The following is a 25,785-nucleotide window of genomic DNA, read 5'->3' on the forward strand; positions in this document are numbered from 1 at the left end:
GGAGAGGGGGAGTCGCGATTGGCTTAGCTCTACAATCTACATCGGGGGGACGGGGGCGCTCAGTTGGCCGTCAGGTGGCGGCAGCGTACTCCGAGGCACTGTCTGTAGTGAAAAATGGCCGGCGTCAGCGATTACTTCAGCATTGGCAGTACCGTGGCATGTAAAACCTGTTATGACAAGGAAATCGAGGGCGAAGTACTGGCGTTCGATCAGCAGACAAAGATGCTGATCTTGAGTATCCTTTTACGTGAATTTTCGCCCCCTCGGGGCCAGGGTTCACCCTGTACTTTGCGCGCCCAAACTCGGGCTCTCTCTCCCTCTGCTGCCGCAACGAGCTGCGGCCCATCGCTCGCTGTCCGTCTCACTCGCACTCCTTGACTTTCCTCCTATATGCTTCAGCCTAATACCACAGCTCCGCCGTCCGATGTAAATAAGTCCCCAGAAGAGGGCCTCGGCTGCTCCGAAATCACATCCTCGTGTCTCAAGCATCCGAGCCTTCGACTGCGGCTGCTATGTAGTCGCGGCGACTCCGCGCTATTATGCTGTCTCTCGTGGGTTGTGCGAGCGAGCGCGTATAGCGGAGTCGCGCGGCAACACCCGCCCCGAAAAAGTCAGGTTAATTTCCCCTTGCGTCGTGTTGCTCGCCGTGCATTCCTCGACTTTCCAATGCTCCTATTTCCCATCTGCTCCACGCAAATCTGCTTTTCTTCGCTTCTTTTGTTCTTTCACATGAGATGACTCTTCTTTAGGTGTGTGTACGCTGCTCCCAATACAGGGGCTCATTTGATATTTTCCTTAGCTATATGTCTGCGTTCTCAGAATGCCCTTCGTCGTGTGGCAGAGCTTCGCTGAACGATGTCCACATAGTTAATCTGTCGCTGGTCTCGGATGTTCAGGTGAAGAAGGAAGTCAGTCCCACAATGAGTGAGCCACCACAGAGTCTCAATCTACAGAGGCTAAACACACGGGTGCGCAACCAGATCGAGGAAAAGAAGAGGATGGTTAAGGCTCTGCAGGCCGGAGTGTCACCCCAGGGACAAAAACTCTTCATTGCCATCTCGAAGACCATCAATGAAATCACATGGGATGGACCTAACATAGTGGTCTGGGACAAAGTCACCATTATACCACCCTATAAAATTGAAAATGTTCAAGGCAATTCCGATGACAAGGCATTCACTCACATAAAAAAAGTGGTGAGTATCACATAACTTCTACTCTCCAACTTTTATTTACCTACAGTGAATCGTTTAAGCTCTCTCCAGCAAATTTGTTTATATGTACTGATTGATATGCCCAAGAATATATCTCTAAGCAAGCATTCTGCGTATAAAAAAACTGTACTGATCATCAATGTTGCATCATATGCTTCTTCTTACATTATTCTATTGCTTTCAGGTTGAAAAGCATATGAGAGATACAGCAGCTGCAGAATCACAACAGAAAGACCAACCATCACAATCGCAGCAGCAAGCACAGAAAGGCAACAGCACGCAATAGGAAATGAAACATATGCTGTAGAAAGTAGAGCCGACGTACTTTCTGCAGTGTTTATTATATTTATGGGAAGTATGAAAACTGGGGAAAAATTATTTACAAGAATAAAAAAACTGAAGAAGTCTACCAAAAAAAAATCAAGAAAGGAACAACAATATGTAATAACGAGCCTATCAAGAATCGTGATTTATTCTTTGTTGCATTTTGATCGTACAGTTTAATTGAGCATAGAACATTGTGCGCCACGATCAACGATATCAGAACACATTATTATGCAATATAAAAACCGTCAAGAATTCAACGACGATTTTTATTTACTGAAAGCTTGACTTCGACATAAAATAGATCCATTAGAGGTTCTCGACAAGTCGGTGATATACGATCATGCGTGTATGAGTGCTGAAGCAGGCGTGTTTGCTAGTTTTAGTTGTACATTGTTACGAAAAAATGCGTATAGTAGTTGTTTAAAGATCATTCAGGTAAATGGGAAGGGGGGGCTGAAAATATGATCTAATGTGAGGAAGAGTGAGAGAAGAGAGATACAGAGCTGTTATCGAAACATCGTCGAGCGCCTGAATGACTTTGGCGAGGCTTCGCGTCGGAGCTCGTCGAATCGCTTCGTTTACCAAATTCGATAGAAAAAAATAAGAGGAAACAGAAGAAGCTGATAAAGAAAAAAGAATTGAAGGAAACAAAAAAAAATGCCACCAACAAACACACGGGGGAACATATAAGGAAGGCAGCAAAGGATCGATCCATTGGACTCCACCACGCCTGTGCTCAGGCACGAGGCGCATTTTGCGCTTAAATATAGTAGAGACGTTTTGCAGAATTAACTAATCGTCGAGAAGTTGAAGATATTATTAAGTTGCCCTCGCGCAGGCAGGACCCAACAGTATCTAGGCAGAGTACATACCCCCGCGATTCGGCCTACGCAAGGGCACGACGCAAACATTCGTCATTGAATTAATTATAATTTAAGAGTAATTACTAACGAAGAAGATTAAATCGAAGACCCACAGCGTCGATTATCAATTGAAAGCAAATGCGCCCCGTGCCTCGTACCACTTCTGAATGTCTGAGAAAACTGAAAGAATTATGCGAAAGAGTGAGGGAGAGAAAGATGAAAAAAAAGAACAACTACATCAAAAAAGACAGAAATAAATGTAATATAAATTCCATAAAACTCGATTAAACCTTTTATCTATTGCTTCCTTTATTTATGCAACCTCGTACGTGCACTTAGATGTACAATTTTATTTATATTTTTTGTTTCTTTACAAGGCTTTATATTTTATCTTTGAATACGCAATATATTAAATCTTTTATTCATAGTATCTTATACAATGGAGTTAAATTTTCATTTGTTTTTCTTTTTTTCTTTACAACGATAACCGCACAGCCGATGGCACAGTGCGATCTGGGATGATCGATTCAACTTTCGTTCTCGTCCTGGTCGTCATCCGGTTCGTTGGATGCGTTAGAAACATTTTCTATTCGCACGATGTTTGTCAAGTCGTGCGTAACACGAGCAATGCGAGCCGCTGCCTTAAACTTTATCGCCGCACGCTGTTTCTCCATACGTTTTTTCCACTGCAAAGTAGAAAAAAGTGACATTAAGTAATTCTGTCAGAGATAATCCAGATTTTTTTCCATGCAAAGAACTTTGTCAGATCTCATTTGAAAGAATTTTAAGAAACGATGATGATGTAATGATTTGTATTCTGAAGAATTATTTAAAAAAAATTTCGTATCATATTTAACTTTTTAGTTGGAAATAGTAATGGACTATCATGCTTGATTTTCAAATATCAAAATGGTACGCAGCACTGCAGTAGCATATATATACACACAGATAGTGCAGCTGCACGCTGCAGCCTGCAGGAGCCTGTCTACAATGCGTTCCGTTGCGTTGTGCCGTGTGTTCTTGTTCTGCACAGAACAGAAACGTTGTTTCCAATCTATTGTTATAGCCCATGTCCGTATTATTTCATTTCAAAATGTTGTCAACAAAAAGGCAGCTGAAAATAGTGAAAATAAATCGAAAAGAGCTCTTCATGGCCATTTAAAGCAAATAAATGACTGTGCGCACCCCATTCATCTCTAAACATAGCCTGCAAATGTGGCTTCACCCCCGCACCACCTTCGAATCTTTTTGTCGTTTATCTTCTTGTGGAAAATCGTTAAATCTATCAACAAGCCTAATACATTTAGTACAGCAATTGATTTTTTTTCGCATTTTTGTTGACAAAATTTTGAAATGAAATAGTACAAACAAGAACACACGGCACAACGCAACGGAACTCATTGTAGACAGGCTCCTGTAGTGCACATGGAGCGTTGAGAGTCGAACGCAGCGTCACTGATCAAACGAGTGTATCCGACGTATCAATCGACGATAGGTCGAAGCACTTGTCAAGGGTTTGTTTATGTGAGGTTTTTGGTTAAATAATACGGACAAAGTTCACTTTTGTAATAGTTACGACAAAATCACTGTAAAAACTTTAAAAATTGATGGTCGTTAGTTGAAAAACAATTGGTTTGCCAAGAAAAAATCACTAACAATCGAACGGCAAGTGCACTTTCGATTGTCTAGATGTCGCTTGGAAAGTTATCTAGAAGATAGTTACTTTTGATTGCAATTTCTTGAGTGAAAAATCAAATTGTTGTTTATCTTTTGTTAAAATATGATATTCTTAACTGTAATAGATTCATTTAATAGTGATTTTTCGCTTGTTTATCCTTTTTTACAAGGACACTCGTAATCTATACCCATCTTGTACATGCGTCTAATGTGTCTCAAACGTCATCTAACGTAGATAAGTATCGAAACAGATCGAGAGGTTCTTCTGCAGTTTATCTTCATTTCCCATAAGTTTTCGCGCATTTCACAAGTGTTGTTCGATTTTCAAAAATAAATATTTAAGTATCTGTGATTATACGTGATTGAAAGTAAAAAATGTGGAAGATATCAAAGATGGAATTAAAATCATGACTCCCAGCATGATGCTACGGAAGCCATGACATCGGCGTTCGCCTCATGCCGGAAAACTAACCAAAAAGGTTTGTTTTTTTCGTTTATAAATCGATTTTTTATGTTGAATATGCCGTTTTTCTTGAATTTAATGTTGTAAAGTGCACTTTTATACTTTGTATTAGTTGTTGTTATTGCAAAATATTTATTTTTCAATTATTTCGAAAAGATGCATGTGTGAAAAATAACCACAACATTGCACTAACCTTTTCATCGCGGGAGGGTAGATTAGCAAGATATTCTTTCATTTCTGGTTTTTTTGTGTCTGCTATTGCTAGTACAGAAACACAACCATCAACAGTTCCTAAAACAATTCCCCTGCCGTCATATGTACTGTCTATGGCACTTAATTCAGCCTGTACTCGATAGTTTGCTATCATTTCACAATCAGAGGACCTTAATTATAAATTATAAAATGTAATAATTAAAATTATTAGAATTCTTCGAACGTCTTTGAGTTAATTTACCTAAATACTCTTATAGTTTTTCTCCCGCTGTGATAATAGAGCACAAACTCATCTGTTCGATTAAACATTGAAATAATTGTAAAAACTCCTTCAGCTACTTTTGGAATGTATGTTTTCACAGTTGTACCCTTCTTTAGCTCGATTAATTCTAAGCCTCCTCTGTTTGTTTGAGTTAATTTTTGAAAAAATAATTGTTAATATTTATTTTGATTGACATTATTTTGCTTACCTGCTAGGAGCATAAAGAGTATATTTTCCATCCTTACTTATATTTCCACTCCACTTTGGAATGGACCTTATAATTTTTTTTTTAATAATATCTAAAATACTACCCTTATCAGAACCAATAATACCCACCCACTGAGCTTTATTTGGCATTGGAACAATACTTATAATATCCTTTGAAAATTTCGTATGGTCAATTTTTTTTATTCTCATTTAAACTATATGTAAACTAATATATTTTTACTATGTACCTTAAATCCTGGTATTTTTATTGGAATTTTACTGATATTAAGACCAGTTTTGGCGTTGTACACCATAACACAGTCCCTGGTACCTTTCTCAGCAGCTGGTACAACAAGATGTGAGGCATCAGATGTTATGACAACTTCTCTAAATGGAGTACCAATATTACTCCTCACAGGATAATCAAAAGTAAATAATGTGGTTCCATCTGTAGCATAATAATATTTTAGCTTTTGTCTATAATCCACATACAAAATTTTTAAAATTGTCTCTGAACCTGGTATGCTTTGCATGATAAATATTGCAGTAGTTTTTGTTGATTCAACACCAGGAGGATTGCTTGGTCTGGATACTGTAGCAAATTTAGAACCATCTTGTACAAGCATCAATTGCCTAACATCTGCTTGTTCTTCCTTAAATAAAACTTGCTCTGTAATACGGTTCCAAATAAGAACATTTCCTGATTCAGTTGAAATGATATACTTTCCATCATGAGTTATGCAAGCATGAGTAACTATGGCACCTAATGGACTGTCAGCCAGTTTTGAAATTAATTTGCCAGATTGTAAATCCCATACTCCCACACAGCCTCTTGTTACTGTCACCGCAAGATTGCAGTGCTCTGCTAAACTACAGACAAGTTTTTAAAACGTTATTTTAATATATATTTTTTTAATCATGCAAAGTTGAAGAAAGGAATAATCACCTTATCGAGTCTATTTGCAATTCATGTCTATCAATGACATGAACTTGTTCAAAAATATTGTTTATATTCCAAACTTTAACACTTCTGTCGATACTAGAAGTAATCACACTGTTCCAGTTACCAACTGTAAGTGCTTCGAGTTGAATAATTCTAGCAAAATGAGCATCCAAAACTTTGACTAATTCAGTTGTTTCCAAACTCCAAACATACAAGTTTTTTCTAAAATCAAGCATAATTTATCAAGTAAGAAAAAGAATTCAGCATATTTTTCATATCTACAAGCCTTACCTAACACCAGCCACTGCATAATTTTTTGTACCACTGATCATAATTGAATTTGAACACATCATTCTTGTACTAATATTTCTAACTCCATTGGGGAGCATCAAAACCATAGCCTTACTCTTGCTTTCCAAAAACCAAACTACAAATCCATTTCCAGTTGTAGCCAAAAGTGTGTCTTCTTCTTTACACAATTTTAATTGCAGCATATACTCAACCTCATCATTATGTGCTCTAGGCATATCCACTATTTTTTCCCATTGAGAAGACGATTCCTCGATTACATATTTTGTCACTTGATAAATGTCTTTTGTTGTACAAGCATACAATGTCTTTTTATCTTTTGTCATCACCATGGCACTGTTTTATAATTCAGTATTTTAAGTGTTTTAAGAAAGGTAATATATACTTCAATTTTTTTACACTAAGCAACTAATACAATACCTGTGAAATTGGAAAGGCTCCAACGATGTTTTATTTTGATAAGTATGTAATAACATCGTACTGTCTTCAATATTTCCAGTCCAAAAAATTATTCTATAATCGTCCAACGTTGTATATTCCAACTCTGACATAAAAAATTATGCTCGTTTTATTTCTGACCATTCAAATCTTGAATATTAATACAAAAAACGAATATTCACCCAAAATAGACCGTTGATTCGTATCTTCCGGGCTCGTATGACTACTGATCAAATTTCCTCGCAAATCGAATCGGCACCAGCCAGTTTTCCCGTATATAAACGCAAATTGGTTCATCAGATAAACACCGCATACTGATTCCTCCTCCGGTAACGGATTGTCGATTATGACGAATTCACTCGTCAACGTATTTAGCACCACTGACTGCCAAAATTATTAATTTAGAAATAAGAAAATACCATTCTAATATCACCGAGCGTAGCAATTTTACCTGATTATTACTAGTAAACGCAGCCGCGTATCTGTTGTCCGGACTCAGAACCAACTGTTGCATTATTCCCTCGATTCCCGGATTGACGTCCCTCGTCATGTCACTGGTACTCAAATCCCAAGTAATAAACTTGTTCGATATGGAAACTACGTAACGATAATCGGAAGTCAGACAAAATCCGAAAACAGCAAATTGATGCCCTTCCAAAGAATACTGAAACAAATTTTTATGATCGAGTTTTAAACGAGTTTAATTATCTTTTTAAAAATTCTGCTATGGAGTTTACTTTTAATGGACCACCAGGTGTATGCAAGCAATGATACAGGGGTAGTAGAGCACAGTCTTTTGCACCGTCAGTGTCGCAAGCCCTGAGCAACATGCGCACGTTCACGTTGTTTCCGATCTCTGGTAATAACCTGCCCACCAATTGCGGGGCGAGCATGTCCGGGTGATTTCCCAGGATAGCACCTCCGAGACGCAGCGCATCCGCGACCAACATCAGTTCCCTGATGAATCGGATTGATTGTAATTTTACCTTCAGAGCGAAGTTTTTTTAATTATGTTCTCACCTTACTAAATTTTGATCTTCAATATTGCAACAAGCGTCTTCGAAATCCGATAGAACCGCTTGAAGCGGACAGGAACTAAGTTTTGCGTGCAGCCATTCGTAGTTGAAGAGAACGTTTTCGAACAGATCCTTAAATCTGTGGGCACGTACCAAGTGATAGGGCAGCTCACCGAACTGTTTTAAAAATAAATAAGTTTATTTAATATTGCTTTATTAATGTTATAAATATCGAGAAAATTATACGGTAGTATACTTTTCTGAGATTGTATCGAGATATTTTTCCTTCTTTTGAGTAAAAAGCGAGAGGCTGCTCAGGAACTTTTCGATCCGCAACACCCTCTTTATCTTGTAAATTAAATCTTTTAAGAAAAAAAAAGAATTAGTCCAATATAATATTATTGCGCATAATAATAACTGTCTTACCTATGCCTCTGTATCTCCGTAAACTTGAAAGGCTTGGGCTTACCGCCACCCCAAATCCCCAGGTAATAATCTGCGATCATCGAGTGAAAATACGTCGCCAGATTCATATTCTTAAAGTATCTCTCCTTGGCAGCGTCTCTAAACTGCCTATGGTACCAATTCAACACACTGACACCATCAGCCTCCCTTTCGCTCAGATAATTTGGCAAATCGTTTCTGATCCTCGTCCAAAGCAACGGCGGGATCCTCCTCACCGGTGGCAAGTGATATTGGTAAACGTCGTCGAGAACCTTATCGTCCAGCGATATGAGATCCTCGAGTTCGGACTCGGATAGTCCGGACTTAGCTGCGGTGATGTAGGCCAGAGCGTGGAAAACCAGGATTTTTCCATGCTGTTTCTCGATACGCTCGAAGAGCATCATGATGCTGTCCATGACGGTGTTGGCCAGGTGCGTGTCTGCGGGTTTCGTATAGCTGCGCCAACGCTTGATCTCCGCGAAGACGAGTTTTACGAAGATGGGGAGCGAGCATTTGGAAATCGCGTTGGCTACTAAGCGCCATTGGTAGTTGTTCAAGTCTCGATGTGCTGTTTCCATCCATGATCTGAGAAAAAGCTTTTTATGTCGAATTTCCAGCTGCCGCACTTGATGATAAAATATATCGATTTTTACTCGATTACTCTGCCATCGCTACTTACATGATTACTTTCATCGCCAATTCCTCGCCAAGTGCGGTGACTTCGATGAAACTTGAATCGGTGTCGATCATTCTTCTGAGTAAATGGTAGTCCCTAGAGATAACAGGATTTGATTCCTCGGCGGCACAGGAAAGAATCATTTTCGTGTTCGCCGGTAACCTCGTTGGTAGCCAGGACAGTTTATTGCCCTGTACACCGGTCAGTTGGTCGACACTATCGAGAAAGAGAAGAATCGGTTGTTCTGGGGTAGCGAGTGTTAGCAGGTGTTTGAAGTGTGCCGTCAACGGCACCAGATCATCCGGGATGTCTTCGAATGGTAGCATATAATTATAAGAAATCTATGAAGATTCAAAAAATTGTTTGTATTCACAATAGTTATGAATTTATTTATATTCATCATAGCGTTATACCTGTTGACAAATCGAAATAAGAGTCGGCGTAAGTGCACTGCTATCGGGCGTCGTACCAAGAAAGCGGATTACGCTGATCGGTTTCTTTCCCGCCAACCAGACGGTATTTGAAAGTCCCGCGCTTTTTGCTAGAAGCGAAGTTTTGCCGCATCCACCCTCGCCGTACAGAACCAGAGGCTTATCGCTATCTCCCAGCATGTAATTCTGTATCCTTACCAAACTGTCTTCGCGGCCGTAAAAAACCTTTGTGAATAATCGTAAAAATATTTGAAGGTCGTTTATTAATCATTGGTAATATTCAACGGCACAGCGCTTACTTTAACAGAATTATTGCAAGCATGTAAATGCTGGAGTATCTCCGTAATAATTTGTCCCTGCGCTGAACTATCCTCCTTTTTCATTGCTCGATCAACCAGTTTGATTATGTTTCGATAAAAGTGCGTTATAAAATGTTGCAAATACTCCCCATGCGTTTCTGTAGTCAGTCCGTCTCTTCCTATCCATTCTACTGTGTATCTAAAATATAAAAATGAATAAATATAACTGTTTGATTCGAGTATATTTTAGAAATCCTGCGAACTCGTCATACTTTTGAAGGTTCACGCTCTCAATCTTAGCTGGTACTCTAACATCACGAAGATCGGCAAGTAGTCTCGCCGCTTCATTGTCTAAACTCCTGTTTATAATATCCACATAATTACCAGCTTTTCTTAAATTTTGCAAGTTGATATTGTTAATGTAACGCAAATAAGCAAGGCAATGATTCTTCGTGTTCTTTACGTTTAAAATTCCGTTGATCACCTCTCGCTCGGTTACTTTTAACAAAAAGTAAGATTAAATTGCAGTATTTTAATCTCACGTTTCTAAAATTTTAGTATTTGAGTAGTTTTTCTTACCAGACATGAAGTAATTGTGCATGGTTGGCTTGTCAAATGTACCGTTGTTGTACAAAGACTGTGCGCCTTTTCTGAAAAGTTTCTGCATTTTTGCCATAGTGTCCCACCAAGTGCTCTGGTCCTCTAGTTGCAATTTGGGAATTCGCTGTAATAATTTGGAAACATTGCCTCATTTAAAATATATAAGCTCCAAGAACGATTTTGTTTGAGAACAAATTACGGCGTTATATTATACTTTATTATTAAAATTTTTTAAAATAGAAGAAATCGGTTGAAGAATACTGGTTGGTGGCACAGCGTTATTGTCCTTTTTGTACCAAAGATCGAAAACACTGACATCCATTCCCTGGCTATCTAGTTCAGTCCTCAACAGCTCAAGTTCCGAACTCAGCACCGTGGTCGGTATCGGCCTGTACCCGTATTTTTGCCCCAAAAAAACCTGAACCGATCAAATACTGCAGTTATCCAAAACTACCTCAATCAAAAGTGCAATTAACGCCATACCACAAAGTTCGGGCCCATAGACAGCCTCTGGCAGTTCTCGATTTCTCGCATACACAGCTCTGTCGTCATGTGATCGTCCGTTGCCTCGTCTCTCACACCCCATCTCATGTCCACGACCTGCAATCAGAGGAAGCCACTGAAGCAGGTTAATTATACCTGAACCTACGTCGCATTGCATTCGGAAGTACAATAGTTGAGGAAAAGTTTTCGCAGAAGTCTACCGGCTCTCAAAAGTACATCCACGCGTCAAGCACGCGCACGCTGTGCATGATCGTCGATTCTTTAAGCGGTGCCTGGTACGAAATAAAATCAATTGCTCGCTTTCAAGGCCACTAGTGCGAATGTCGAAAGGGTAACGGCCGATGACTTGCGCCAGCGTGCGAAATATTTTTCAGCTTCAGTTTACGGCTATTTTGAATGGATTGCACGATCTTAATAATCGATGGAACAAGCGGTAGTTGATCGTGTATTTGTAATGATTACTTACGTTATTAAAACTAGTGTACGTTTATTAACGTTACTCAATTAGTTAACAAACTATGAAAAAACAATTAATACGTATGACAAATGAATAAATACTAAAGAATTTTTCACCTGAAATTCTAATCCATGTTTTTCACGACAGTAATCTTTTAATTTTGGATAACATTGTTCCATCAAGGTATTCCTCTCTATCGTCGTGTCTGTAACAAATTTATTAGTGTTGCTTATTTTTCCTCGATGCCGTCACCATGTAAAATCACTAAAAATCAAAATGATTTTCCACATACCTGTAAAAGTCGAGCTCGTAAAGATCCGAACGATCTTCGAGCTGACCGGTGGCAGGGACTTTAACGATCCCGCGAAGATCGAGTCGATTGTCTTTTCGTCCATTTTTTATATACGATTCCTCTTTGAAACTTCGAAAAAATTCGAAACTCCAAGCGCAATGCAGTGCTAGTAGATAAGCAGAGCCACTGGCGCCAACTTCTACCTCGATAGCTTAGCTTACATCGTCGAGGGCTGCTCGAGTACTGAAGCTTCGGTTACCTCCCTCGCGGTTCTATATTCCATATTTTCGCGCAGTATAATACCGAGTAACGATTAAGCTGGCGCTCGCCAGTTCCGCGAGCGCAGCTTTATGCTTCGCAGAAGTTCTACTTGTCAGTTGGTCCTAATATCACGTTTTTCAAACGCGAAGCGCACGCGAAAAATTTCAACTGGAAAAAGAGGAATAGGAAATTATAGCGATGGCTTGGTATTAATTGTGCTGGGACGAGTCTGCTCCAAACTTGTGCAGAAATCACACTAGCATAAGGGAAAAAAGTCCTCAGAGTGAATTCAAATACCTGCCGTTGCTAGGGCTTGTTTATCATCTACATATAGGGACATAAATTGATTATTCGCTCTCTTACGCGTGCCTCTGCGAGCTTAGTCGCAGGATGTAGGTCAACAATGGTGCCCGGTTGCAAATGTATTTTGTATTTTCAAAGGTGGTTTCTTCCGTTGTATTTTAGAACTATGTCTGGTTAAAAGAATCCGTTTAAAAGAATAATATTTCATACATGTATGTTAGTGTGCACTCATTGATTCAGTCTTAGAGAGTGTAAAAATATGCACTTTTTTCAAAGAAACATAGCAATCAATAACTAGAGCATAGAAAAATCGATAAATAAATCATAATCGATTAAACGCAGCTGTCGGAAATAGACCGTCCAGTGGAGTACGGTAAAAAATGGGATCATCGAGCGGCAGACCCTTCCGGCGTGCATTTTTTATACCATTTACTTCGTCACTACTGTCAACGTTGCCACCATCATCCGATTTTATAACAATTGAAAAGTAATTGTTTACATTGAAATTGCATAGGGGAATGGGGGTGCTTTATACGACACTTTGCTATTTATAAACCAACATATGGTCTTAAATGTAAGAAATCTAAATAGTACGAGTTCATTTATTTAATTTATTTTAATAAATATATTATGCTCAAATCTAACACGCTGCGAGAAGGTTTCAAAGAGTAGAATTAATAGAATCTTGTCGACTGTTTTATTAATTCGACAAGTTTTCGAAAACCATGCTAACGATTTTTGATTTTTTTTTTATTCCAGAATTTTAATGGATATCTCAGTCATTTCTTAAAATAAGATCAAAATGGCACCACCGGATCCAATGACGCAGATGAATACGTATCGGTCGTACGTGACCATGCTCGCGGATCCGAATGCGAAGGATGAGTCGAAATTAAAGGCAGCTCAAGAAATGTCTGAAAATTTCGAGGTGAGTGCACGATCTATTTATGCTTTTCAACTTCATCTGTTGTGCAGATTCAAAATTTTTTTTGAAAAATGTATCGATCGGCAATAAGGTCACCTAAGTTTAACTTTTTAATCTTGCGTAGGTCATAATGTGCTCGACACAGTATCCCGCTTTCTTGGACCACCTGATGAAAAATTTCCTGAAGATTCTTCAAGAAGGAAAGCCGCACTTTATATCCGAGTACAACATACAACAGGTGCGCAAGCTTATCCTGGAGATGATTCATAGGCTTCCGACCAATGATCATCTCAGGCCGTATGTCAAGCAGATACTCAGTCTTATGTTGAAGCTCCTGGAAACCGAGAACGAGGAGAATATTTTGGTTTGCTTGAGGATAATTATCGAGCTTCATAAGCAGTACAGGCCGACTTTTAATCCAGAGGTAAGAAGTACATCGTAATTTTTATGTCGTGGTCTTTTTTGGGCGTAAACGCAAGAATGACATTTTTAATGCTGTAATTTTATTTTATAGATTCAACACTTTTTACAATTTGTAAAATCGATATACAGTGAATTGCCCAAGAACTTGCCAAAAATCTTTGAGCCTAGACCTCCCATCCGTGTAAAAGACCTATCAGAAATAAATTTGGACACTCTATTGAAAGAAACTTTTACAATTACGCCGATTCAAAGTGAAAAGAAGGCTGCTGATGGTTCAGTACTTAGTGTAAGTATACAGTTTTTAATCATCTGATCTGATTATTATTGAATTCTCTAAAACACTCATTACTGATTTCATTGCAGTATAATCTCATCCCGAAAGCTGTACTATCCCTGAAAGTTCTGCAGGAACTTCCAATCATCGTAGTACTGATGTATCAGATTTATAAGCAAAATGTACACCAGGACGTCTCAGATTTTATCCCCTTGATCATGACCACGATAACTCTTCAGCCCAGTCCTCAGCACCGTGCTTCACCGGCCTTTAACAAAGAAGTCTTCGTAGACTTCATGGGAGCTCAAATTAAAACTTTGTCTTTCCTCGCTTACATTATCCGCATCTATCAAGACGTTGTCGCACAGCACAGCACGATGATGGTGAAAGGTATGCTGGGACTATTGTCACTCTGCCCAATGGAAGTGGCTCACCTTAGAAAAGAGTTACTAATAGCAGCAAGGCACATTTTGGCTACCGATTTGAGGACGAAATTCGTGCCTCACATGGAGAGGCTTTTCGATGAAGAGGTTCTATTAGGTCATGGCTGGACGACGTATGAAAGCTTGAGACCCTTGGCGTACTCGACTCTTGCCGATTTAGTGCATCACGTACGACAACTTCTACCACTATCCGATCTTGCCAGAGCCGTTCATCTGTTTAGGTAAATACATTTTCACAGATTTATGGAATATTATGCAAATGATTGTTACTGTTAATTTTTAACATTTTTTACTTTTTTTTTCAGTAAAAATGTACACGACCAGAGTCTACCAACCTCGATTCAGACGATGTCTTGCAAACTTCTTCTGAATCTTGTCGAGTGTATTCGCCAACGTTCTGATGCTGAAAACAGTAACCAAGGCCGTGAGCTTCTAATGCGAATGCTCGAAGTCTTTGTATTAAAATTTAAAACGATTACAAAGCTGCAGATGCCCATACTTTTAAACAAAGCCAAACAACTGCCTGCTCCAACTATTGATACGAAACCAGCAACTGCTGAAGATGTTAAACCTAACATTGCCGAGCTGCAGGAAGAAAAAGAATGTACAAAAACAAAATTCGGTTTCCCATCTACACATAATCAAAACTGCAGCGTTGTTGATTATAGAAGTCTCGTCAAGACACTCGTCTGTGGTGTGAAAACGATAACCTGGGGTTGTGCTAATTGTAAATCCGGAGAAGTAGCCCAGTCCAAACAATTCCAACCCAAGGAAACCTTGGTGTTTATTCGCTTGGTAAAGTGGGCTCTTCAAGCATTGGATATCTATACAATTGGACCACCAGCGCTAGGTGCATTAGCTCAACCCGGCAGACCCGCTCAACCACAAACAGTTAGAAGCAAAGAAGAGAAGGAGGTACTTGAACACTTTAGCGGTGTCTTCTCAATGATGAATCCTCAGACTTTCCAAGAGATTTTTTCCACGACAATCGACTACATGGTTGAGAGAATATTCAAAAACGCAGCATTGCAGATCGTTGGCAATTCTTTTCTAGCAAATCCTACGACTTCTCCTATTTTCGCAACTGTTCTCGTAGAATATTTGCTCGAGAGGATGGATGATATGGGCTCTAACGTCGACAGAAGTAATCTTTATTTGAGATTGTTCAAACTCGTATTCGGTAGCGTATCGTTGTTTCCAGCAGAGAACGAACACATGCTGAGGCCTCATCTTCATCAAATTGTCAATAGGTCGATGGAGCTAGCTATGTCTGCTAAGGAGCCGTACAACTACTTTTTGCTGTTGCGAGCCCTGTTTAGATCAATTGGCGGAGGATCACACGATCTCCTGTATCAAGAGTTTTTACCTCTTCTACCGAATCTTTTAGAAGGACTAAATAGACTTCAGTCGGGACTGCACAAGCAACATATGAAGGACCTCTTTGTAGAGCTATGTCTGACTGTGCCGGTTAGACTCAGTTCGCTGCTTCCTTATTTACCAATGTTGATGGATCCGCTAGTGTCGGCGCTAAACGGCAGCCATACGTTGGTAAGCCAGGGTCTAAGAACTCTTGAACTCTGCGTAGACAACCTTCAGCCTGATTTTCTCTATGAACACATACAACCGGTACGAGCGGATCTTATGCAAGCTCTGTGGAGAACTCTACGTAATCCTACAGATCAAGTGGCACATGTTGCCTTTCGCGTGCTGGGAAAATTTGGCGGCGGTAACCGAAAGATGATGATCGAGCCACAGAAGCTCGAATACAATGACCGCGAGACTAATCCTCCTGCGATAGTCGCATATTTCCAAGAGCCCTCGAAAGGTATCGATTTCGCTGTTGAGAAGGTCATAGAAACAGCCTTTACAGCTCTTAAGTCAAACACTACCGATCCTTTCTACCGTAAGCAATGCTGGGAAGTTATCAACTGCTACTTGGCCGCATCACTGAGACTGGATGATGACAGAGCAACGCTTTACAAATTCTTTACGCATCCGTCCTTCAAAGAAGGCAAGATTCCACATCAGCAGGGTCCGCACTACAAGAGTTTGGATACTGTTGCTCGAAATGTACAACAAACTGCACTCACAGGTGAGATAAAATTCTTTCTTTAAGTTAAAATTAATTTCTTTGCATCAACGTATGATCTAAAACTATTATCTGTATTTATTGTCTCAATTTAGGTCTCTTCGTCGCGGCAGCGATTAAAGAACTCCGTCAATCCGTCCTAGGCACGATGTTCAGTATCGTTCGGCACTACACTATGGTGGCAATAGCCCAACAAGCTGGTCCTTTCTGCCTCACCAATAAGTCTAACCGCCTACAAGGACAAGATCCGCTAGTTCTCATCGACGCTCTGGCTGTAATAATGGGCCACGAAGAAAAGGAGCTTTGCAAGCCAGGTAACCTTGCACTAGTTCTCATTCTCGAAACGGCGACCAATATTCTGGGTTCCAAGGAACGTGCTTGCCAGTTACCTCTTATGGAATATCTTGCCGACAAGATGTGCTCCCTTTGCTACGAGCGTGCTTGGTATGCCAAACTTGGCGGCTGCATGGCTATAAAGTTTTTGTTTGAAAGAATGGCCACAAAGTGGGTACTAAATCACTTATTCGTCTTCCTGAGGGCATTAATATTTGTAATGATGGATCTAACGGGAGAGGTGTCTAATGGTGCTATTGATATGGCTAAAGCAAATCTTGAAAAAATGCTGAGAGTTTGCGTTAATCCTGGCGTGCAAGAGCCAGGAAATTCCGAATTGTTGGAAGCACAGAACAAGGCTCTTTATGAAGTGACACATGAATTAGTAAGACAGGTGACATCACCGCATACAATTGTGAGAGAACAGGCCATGGCATCGTTAAGGCTACTTGCTGAAATACAAAACAAAACTGTGACCGAAGTAATGGAGCCGCACAAGGAAGTGTTGGCAGATATGATACCGCCCAAGAAGCATCTACTTAGGCATCAACCGGCGAATGCCCAGATAGGCTTAATGGACGGTAACACATTCTGTACAACACTTAGTCCTCGGCTTTTTACCATCGACCTCAAGACTGTCGAACATAAAGTCTTTTTTGAAGAACTTCTTACATTGAATGAAGCAGAAGACATCAATCTTAACAGGTTACCTTGCTATAAATCTGTACCAAACTTGATACCTCTGCGAAAGTCCGCACTGAGAGCCCTCGCAGCTTGTCATTACATCGCCGACAAGCGACAGAACATCTTTGAGGTTTTATATGCAGCTCTAGAAAAGCCTAACACCGAGCTTCAAGAGGCAGCGTTTGAGTGCATGCAAAAGTTCATAGCAGGCTTCCAGATCGATATGGAGTCCGTTCACGCTATCATGAGGCCAATGCTGCTTACTCTAGGAGATCATCGTAATCTGAGTTTGAACTGCGTTAAGAGGCTGTCATATCTAACTCAGTTATTCCCGAGTACTTTCAGTATTACGCTATGTGAGCAATTACTGCAGCACTTAAAGAAACTACTAGAGAATTTAATTCAAGCGCACAAAGGAGTATCAAAGACTGGAGAAAACGAGCAGAAAATTGCTACGATTATCGGGATATTTCATCAGATACCTGCTGCCACGCCAAAGTTCATCGACGTTTTATGCAGATTAGTCATGCAAACTGAAAAATCGTTGTTGGTTGAAGCATCTAGTCCATTCAGAATGCCTCTTATGAAGTTCTTATTGAGATACCCGACGGAAACCTTAAATCTTTTCTTAAACGATAACAACATCAAAGATCAACAATGGAGTCGATACCTTGAATTTCTTATCAAGCACAAAGAGGGCAAGCCTTTCAGAGATGTGCTACATAAGAGCACCACAAGGTTGATAACGATGCTTCTAGCTCACTCTCAAATTAATTCAAACCTAACGCACAGTGAGAAGAGTGAGCTTCAACATCAAGCAATCAGAATTGTATCTGTTCTCATCAAATTCGACGAACAATGGTTGTCCACTCAAACGCAACTAGTAACAGCGTTGAGACAGATCTGGTGCAACGACGACTACCACGCACTGCACAAGAAGGTGGACAGTATCGATTTCTGCCATTGGAAGGAACCCAAGCTGATCGTCAAGATTCTTCTTCATTATTTCTGCCATCATCCCAACGACATAGACCTTCTGTTTCAGTTGCTCCGAGCCACCTGTGGCAGATACGTACCTGACTTCCAGTTTTTGCGAGACTTCTTAGAAAATACAGTAGCTCAAGAATACACTGTCGAGTGGAAGAGAAGTGCCTTCTTCAGGTTTGTTGAACACTTCCCAACAAGTATGTCGCCCGAACTTAAAGCCAAGATTGTGCAGCTCATTATCATTCCTTGCTTCGCTGTGAGCTTTGAGAAGGGAGAAGACACAAAACTGGTTGGCAGTACGCCGGTGCCATACCAGGATAGTCCCGACAATGTTGTTTCCGTTTTCATTACTAAGATAATTGATCCAGAGAATCCATTGACTGCAACTGACTGCGTGAGGATAGCTCTACTGCAATGTTCATGTTTAATGGTTGAATTAGCATCCCAATACATACACGATGCAGCAAATAAACGACAAGGTAACAAGCTGAGAAGACTCATGACTTTCGCTTGGCCGTGTCTTCTGGGCAAGAACTGCGTCGACCCAGTGACGAGGTATCACGGACACTTGCTGCTCAGTCACGTTATCGCCAAATTTGCTATTCATAAGAAGATCGTATTACAGGTAAATTTTTTATTCACATTCTTTGCCACATCATATATTATTACAAAAACAATATCTATATAAAATTCTATTGTAAAAATTTCCAGGTATTCCACAGTCTATTGAAAGCACACGCCGTTGAGGCACGCAACGTCGTGCGTCAAGCACTTGAAATCATTACGCCGGCAATGCCAGTGCGTATGGAAGATGGTTTCAAGATGCTGACTCATTGGACTAAGAAGATTATTGTTGAAGAAGGACACTCTATGCAGCAGCTATTTCACATATTGCAGCTGGTTGTTCGACACTACAAAGTTTATTATCCAGTACGCCATCATTTAGTACAACACATGGTTAACTCGATTCAGCGTCTTGGCTTCAGTCCCACGGCAACTATTGATCACCGTCGCTTGGCTGTTGAACTTGCTGAAGTCATCATCAAGTGGGAGTTGCATCGTATCAAGGATGAAGCTGAAAATGTAGAGACAGGTGGTACGGGCGTAATGACCGGCAACCTAAAACGCTCACCTTCTTATGAACCCGAAGCCAAACGTATGGCTACACAAGCCGGCATAAATCAAGTCGCTGTAGCTGTAACCGCAGCCGCAGCATCGCCGGGTCTTCTCGTTACACAAAAAATGGAGCCCGGAGCTACTAAGCCCATTGAACGTGCCCACGCTGATGCCATCCTCAACTTCTTATTGAGGCTTGCCTGTCAAGTCAACGATACTACTACAACACAGGGTAATCCGGGCGAGCAGCTGTCGAGACGCTGTGTCGCACTACTGAAAATGGCATTGAAACCCGATGTCTGGCCACAATCATGTGACCTGAAATTGGGCTGGTTAGATAAAGTCTTTGCTAGTGTGGAAACAAATCAGCCGAATTATGGAAATATTTGCACTGCATTAGAGCTGGTAACGTTCCTGCTGGGCGTCATGAAGCGAGAACAGATACTAGCAAGCTTCAAGCCTCTGCAAAGAGGTCTAGGAGCTTGCATTGCTAATACTAATGCAAAAGTAATAAGGCTAGTACACGGTTTGTTGTCTCGTTTGATGACAATATTCCCAACGGAACCCACTACTTCAACAGTTGCTTCAAAACACGAGGAATTAGAGACTCTTTATGGAACAGTTGGTAAATTTGTAATAGATGGCTTGGCCGCCTACGAAAAGAATGCTTCAGCTCAAACAAGCTCCCTGTACGGCACATTAATGATGCTCAAGGCAGCCTGTACGAATAACCAGAGTTACATTGATAGGATTATCTCACCCTTCATGCGCGTCCTTCATCGCATGGCCAAGGATCATCTTCATCCCACGCAAACAGAAAACAACCAAGTAGGCAGTGAGTTGCTTATTATGAGTCTCGATCTGGTAAAGAACAGAGTTGCGGTGATGGGCGTCGACATGCGTAAATCCTTCATCGGATCTATTCTGGTTGGTCTGATAGAAAAAACGCAGGATATCAAGGTAATGAAGGCAATAACTAAAATGCTAGAAGAATGGATGAAGAATAAAAGCCCCGTGGCAGTCAATCAAGCTCCGAGCTTAAGGGAAAAATCGATACTTTTGGTGAAGATGATGCAGTATGTGGAAAAACGTTTTCCAGACGATCTCGAATTAAATGGTCAGTTCCTCGAGCTGGTAAACTACGTGTACAGAGATGAGACGCTGAAGTCATCTGAATTGACTTCCAAACTTGAACCAGCCTTCCTTAGTGGTTTACGTTGTATACAACCACACATAAGAGCGAAGTTCTTCGAGGTTTTCGACGGCTCCATGCGACGCAGACTGCACGAAAGGCTCCTGTACATCATATGCAGTCAAAGCTGGGACGCGATGGGCCCGCACTATTGGATCAAGCAATGCATCGAGCTTCTTATCGTTACTGCGAATTCGACCACACAAGTCCAGATGTCGAACCAAGATACTTTACTACCCAGTATAACGTCGCTCATCAACAATGTGGACAGCGAAGAACAAAAGAGTTTCCTAATGTACTCAATGGTAAAAGAAGAGCCACAAGACATGATGGAATCAGGGGACGTGAAGGACGATATAATGGATATGGATCTGTCTAACATCGATCCCGTCACCACTCCTGAAGAAGTAACTACAGGAACCCAAACTACCCTGGCTCAACTTATCGCTAACCAAGCAGAATTCCTCGAGCAGTCCAAGAAGATCAGGACAGAGCAACTGCTTAACGCCGCAGCGCAGCTCTGTCATATGGACACCAATTTGTCTGAGCGAGTATGGCTGGATACGTTTCCGCGTCTATGGAATATTCTCGACGAACATCAGCAAAATACCCTCATAGCTGAAATAGTTCCTTTCGTCTGCAGCGGCACCCACGTTATTCAGAAGGATTGTCATCCCAGCGCCATAGCTACCTTCGTCGAGGCGTTGTCTCATTGTAATCCACCAGTAGCCATGCGACCTGCTCTAATGAAGTACCTGGGTCGCTCACACAATCTCTGGCACAGGATGACCTTGAGCCTTGAACAAATGGCCTTCGAAAACGGCAACAATCAAATCAAAGCGAAACGTGAATCAGACTGCTACGATTTCGAGCCAGACAACAGTCCGCATACCGAAGTTCTCGACTCTCTGTCTGATATGTATTCCTTGTTGTGCGAAGAGGATATGTGGTCCGGTCTCTGGCAGAAACACGCACACTACAAGGAGACACTCCAGGCAACTGCACTCGAACAACAGGGTTTCTTTGAACAAGCTCAGAATGCCTATGACTTGGCTATGACTAAATTTAAGCAGGATTACGTGTCGACTCCAGCACCGTTCAAGACACAAAGAGAGGCACTATTGTGGGAACACCACTGGATCAGATGCGCAAAGGAACTTAACCAGTGGGATCTATTATTGGATTATGGTAGTAAGAAAGCGGAAAAGAATCCATTCTTGATACTGGAGAGCTCCTGGAGGATTCCAAACTGGTCGATGATGAAGGAAGCATTAGCTCAGGTTGAGCAAAATTGTCCTAAGGAAATGATGTGGAAAGTTAATTTATACAGAGGCTTCCTGGCTATCTGTCACAGTGAAGATCAACACCTGAGCGCTGTTGAAAGATACGTCGAATTAGGTAAGATAAATTTAAGTGTATTTTACTACTCCATATTTTTTATTATGCAAAGGTAGTAATAAAACTAAACTATTTTCGTTTTCCCACCAGCTTCCGGTTTGTGCATGCGCGAATGGCGTCGACTGCCTCATATTGTTAGTCACATTCATTTGCCACTTCTACAAGCTGCCCAACAGATAATGGAACTTCAAGAAGCCATGCAGATCCACCAAGGACTACTTCATGGCCGCAGTTCTTCGCTTCACGACATGAAAGCCATTGTTAAAACCTGGAGAAATCGGCTACCGGTAATAGCCGACGATCTTAGTCACTGGTCGGATATCTTCACTTGGCGTCAACATCATTACACATTTATTGCCAGTCACTACGAGACCCATCAGGAAAGCCAGACACCAAACCACTCAATGCTAGGCGTTCACGCCTCTGCTCAGGCTATCATACATTTTGGAAAAATAGCCCGAAAACAGAATCTTTGTGGCGTTTGTTTGGACTCTTTGTCAAGGATATACACGATCCCGAGTGTTCCTATTGTAGATTGTTTCCAGAAGATCAGACAACAAGTCAAATGTTATCTGCAGATGGCTTCGGTTTCTGGAAAGAATGAACTCCAAGAGGGCTTAGAAGTTATCGAATCAACAAATCTCAAATACTTTACCAAAGAGATGACGGCCGAGTTTTATGCGTTGAAGGGTATGCTGCTTTCGCAGATCGGTCGTTCCGACGATGCCAACAAGGCCTTCTCCGCTGCGGTACAATTACATGACACACTTGTAAAAGCCTGGGCTCTATGGGGTGACTATCTAGAGAGTATATTTACTCGCGACGCTCGACAGATTTCGATTGGTGTGTCAGCCATCACATGCTTTCTTCACTCCTGCCGACATCAGAACGAAAGCAAATCGAGAAAATACCTTGCCAAGGTTCTGTGGCTCTTGACCTACGACGATGAGAAATCTTCACTCATGGATGTAGTAGATAAGTACGCAGTTGGCGTGCCACCCATACAGTGGCTGCCATGGATACCACAGCTGCTCATGTGCCTAGTGCGATATGAGGGTAACGTCATATTGAATTTACTGAGCCAAGTCGGCAGAATGTTCCCGCAGGCAGTGTATTTCTCTATCAGAACGCTGTACCTGACACTTAAGATCGAACAGAGGGAGAGGTTTAAAAGCACCGAATTAGCTAAAGGGCACGATGGGGGTGACAGGAGTGCAAGCGGAGCTCAGCAAGCTCAACAACAACAGGAAGTAAAAGCGAAGGCGACCATACCTATGTGGATGTGTTCGAAAATCATGCACATACAGAGGGAAATTCATCCTACGATTTTATCGAGTTTGGAGGGCATCGTCGATCAGATGGTTTGGTTCCGTGAAACTTGGTATGAAGAGGTACTTAGACAACTACGACAGGGACTTGCAAAGTGCTATGCAATAGCTTTTGAGAATCGGGGAGCAGTCAGCGAAGCTACGATAACGCCGCATACACTGAACTTTGTGAAGAAACTCGTATCAACGTTTGGTAAGAAAATAAATACTTCATTGTCTGTATTTTTACGTAATTGTATAAGTTACATAGATACTAATAGTGTCTTTTTTATTACAGAAAATATATCTTCTTCACAAAATATAACAAATACCTTTGGTTCAGCTGGCAACGAGTCCTTAGCTCGTAGGGCGCAGGCAACGGTTCAAGATCCTGATTTCCAAAAGATGAAGAGTCAGTTTATCAGTGATTTCGACTTCAATACACCTGGTGCTCGACTTTTGCACAACTTGATTAGTAAATTTAAAAAGTGGATAAAAATACTCGAAGGCAAAACGAAACAACTGCCAAAGTCTTTCCTGATTGAAGAAAAATGCCGTTTCTTAAGTAACTTCAGTTTAAAAACGGCTGAAGTGGAATTACCTGGTGAATTCCTGCTACCAAAAGTAAGAAATATTCCAAACTAATTATTTTAGTTATTTGTTTGTTTATACAAATACTTTACTAACATAAACTTACTTTTATTTTTCAGCATTCTCACTATTACGTGAAAATAGCACGATTTATGCCTAGAGTCGAGGTTGTACAAAGGCACAACACTGCGGCTCGACGACTCCGCATTCGTGGTCACAACGGTCGACTCTATCCATATCTCGTGGTGAACGATGCAGGTTTGGGTGATGCGCGACGCGAAGAGCGTGTACTCCAACTGCTTCGTTTCCTCAATCACTACTTGGCCAAACAGAAGGAGACGTCTCGCCGCTTCTTACACTTCACTGTGCCGAGAGTAGTCGCTGTATCGCCTCAGATGCGTCTCGTTGAGGATAACCCTGCCTCCATGTCACTGTTAGATATCTACAAACAAGGATGTGCTAAACTGGGTATTGAGCACGACGCACCGATCGCCAGGTACTACGATAGATTGGCGACTGTGCAAGCACGAGGTACTCCAGCTAGTCACCAGGTGCTTAGGGATATTTTGAAAGAAGTGCAAGGCAGTATGGTTTCAAGAACTATGCTAAGAGACTGGGCCGTTAAGACTTTCCCAGCTGCTACTGATTATTGGACATTCAGAAAAATGGTATGTATATTAAATCCAGTTCTAAATATAATCTTACATCATCGATAAAACAAATCGGTATAAATTGATAAATTTTTGCAGTTTACACTACAATTATCTTTGGCCTGTTTTGCGGAATACGTACTTCATTTGACAAGACTAAATCCTGACATGATGTATGTACATCAAGATTCTGGCTTGATCAACATTGCGTATTTTAAGTTTGACGTTGATGACACATCTGGAGAATTAGACGCTAATCGACCGGTTCCTTTCCGATTAACTCCAAATATTTTAGAATTCCTGACTACTACAGGTAAGAAGAAATTTTTAATTTGATTGAGTAGACATAAATGAAATATTCACATTGAATAACAACGTTATTTTTTTTTAGGTGTATCTGGTCCATTAACAGCAAGCGCGATCGCTACCGCCCGGTGTCTAGTCCAGCCATCATTCAAGGTCCACACAATATTACGAGCGATACTGCGTGATGAAGTGATTGCGGACCATAGTAAAAAACAAGAAGATTCAAAGAACACTGCCGAAGGTCCGACCGACATGAAGGCTGAGCTATTGATAACGATGGTGACGCGCGCTGTTACGGCCATTGTCTCAAGACTGAATTCGTTGGCGCACTTCGATGGCACCGACAGTAAGGTCAGCACCCTGGTCGCTGCAGCCAACAGTCACGATAATCTCTGTCGCATGGATCCCTCGTGGCATCCATGGTTGTAAAAAGAAAAGAGTAAGAAGACAATTCGAGTTTTTCGTTCTGTATACATTAAGCTCTCTTGGTATTAAGAGAATGATTTTTTGTCTTATCCACGCCTCCACGTTGTTGTTCAATATAAGTTGTACATACGGTATGAAAAACGTGATTTGTGAAGAGATGTTAATCTCGATGTAAATTAAGCGCGATGAGCACTGTACCTTTGCAATGACGAAACGAACGACATTGTACATAATTGTTTGTAAATGTGCTTAATAAGTGCATAAATATAAAAAACTAAATATTTTTTATTTTTTAGGATGCTTTAAATTACTATTATTATGATTAATTTGACATACAGTATTAAGATGATGGTAATAGTTTATGGAAACTTTGTACGTAAAATGATTCAATAAACATTTGCTATAACAAATATATATATATATATATATATATATATACATA

At 40.8% G+C, this 25,785-nt stretch overlaps 3 protein-coding genes across 9 annotated transcripts; 2 read left to right on the forward strand and 1 right to left on the reverse strand.

Moving 5' to 3' along the window:
- On the forward strand, window positions 1-2,700 carry LOC100120272 (protein LSM12 homolog). The gene is made up of 3 exons (XM_001607541.6): window positions 1-235; window positions 820-1,196; window positions 1,399-2,700. The coding sequence occupies exons 1-3, from the start codon at window positions 115-117 to the stop codon at window positions 1,498-1,500; spliced, it is 600 nt and encodes a 199-aa protein (XP_001607591.1). The 5' UTR covers window positions 1-114; the 3' UTR covers window positions 1,501-2,700.
- LOC100679890 (NACHT and WD repeat domain-containing protein 2) lies at window positions 2,689-12,714 on the reverse strand. Of its 6 annotated transcripts, XM_031922699.2 has the most exons (24): window positions 11,636-12,714; window positions 11,460-11,548; window positions 10,866-10,982; window positions 10,597-10,800; window positions 10,362-10,506; window positions 10,055-10,280; window positions 9,783-9,981; window positions 9,466-9,708; window positions 9,056-9,393; window positions 8,359-8,961; window positions 8,189-8,294; window positions 7,937-8,109; window positions 7,654-7,873; window positions 7,368-7,580; window positions 7,099-7,300; window positions 6,899-7,022; window positions 6,461-6,814; window positions 6,173-6,391; window positions 5,744-6,096; window positions 5,475-5,674; window positions 5,228-5,397; window positions 4,999-5,157; window positions 4,738-4,927; window positions 2,803-3,090 (listed from the first exon to the last, which is right to left on the reverse strand). In XM_031922699.2, the coding sequence occupies exons 1-24, from the start codon at window positions 11,736-11,738 to the stop codon at window positions 2,932-2,934; spliced, it is 5,109 nt and encodes a 1,702-aa protein (XP_031778559.1). In that variant the 5' UTR covers window positions 11,739-12,714; the 3' UTR covers window positions 2,803-2,931. The 6 variants fall into 6 exon arrangements, 1 of the variants encoding a protein (XP_031778559.1); XR_004226610.2 differs by lacking the exons at window positions 4,738-4,927; window positions 4,999-5,157; window positions 5,228-5,397; ... (18 more) ...; window positions 11,460-11,548; window positions 11,636-12,714 and adding exons at window positions 3,351-3,518; window positions 3,590-3,831 and having other exon boundaries at window positions 2,689-3,090; XR_004226613.2 differs by lacking the exons at window positions 4,738-4,927; window positions 4,999-5,157; window positions 5,228-5,397; ... (18 more) ...; window positions 11,460-11,548; window positions 11,636-12,714 and adding exons at window positions 3,262-3,429; window positions 3,802-3,890.
- Window positions 4,329-25,777, forward strand: LOC100123553 (transformation/transcription domain-associated protein). Of its 2 annotated transcripts, XM_008214453.4 has the most exons (13): window positions 4,329-4,560; window positions 12,959-13,127; window positions 13,249-13,548; window positions 13,639-13,833; window positions 13,911-14,485; window positions 14,570-16,356; window positions 16,449-18,982; window positions 19,069-22,063; window positions 22,154-23,584; window positions 23,669-23,994; window positions 24,081-24,629; window positions 24,711-24,924; window positions 25,003-25,777. In XM_008214453.4, exons 2-13 carry the CDS (start codon window positions 13,002-13,004, stop codon window positions 25,344-25,346), a joined length of 11,376 nt encoding a protein of 3,791 aa, XP_008212675.1. In that variant the 5' UTR covers window positions 4,329-4,560; window positions 12,959-13,001; the 3' UTR covers window positions 25,347-25,777. The 2 variants fall into 2 exon arrangements, with proteins under 2 accessions (XP_008212675.1, XP_031778557.1); XM_031922697.2 differs by having other exon boundaries at window positions 4,355-4,560; window positions 22,154-23,994; window positions 25,003-25,771.
- The last annotated feature ends 8 nt before the right edge of the window (window positions 25,778-25,785 follow it).

The sequence above is a fragment of the Nasonia vitripennis genome, chromosome 2, assembly GCF_009193385.2.
Source record: "Nasonia vitripennis strain AsymCx chromosome 2, Nvit_psr_1.1, whole genome shotgun sequence".
In the NCBI taxonomy this organism is placed as follows: Eukaryota; Metazoa; Arthropoda; class Insecta; order Hymenoptera; family Pteromalidae; genus Nasonia; species Nasonia vitripennis.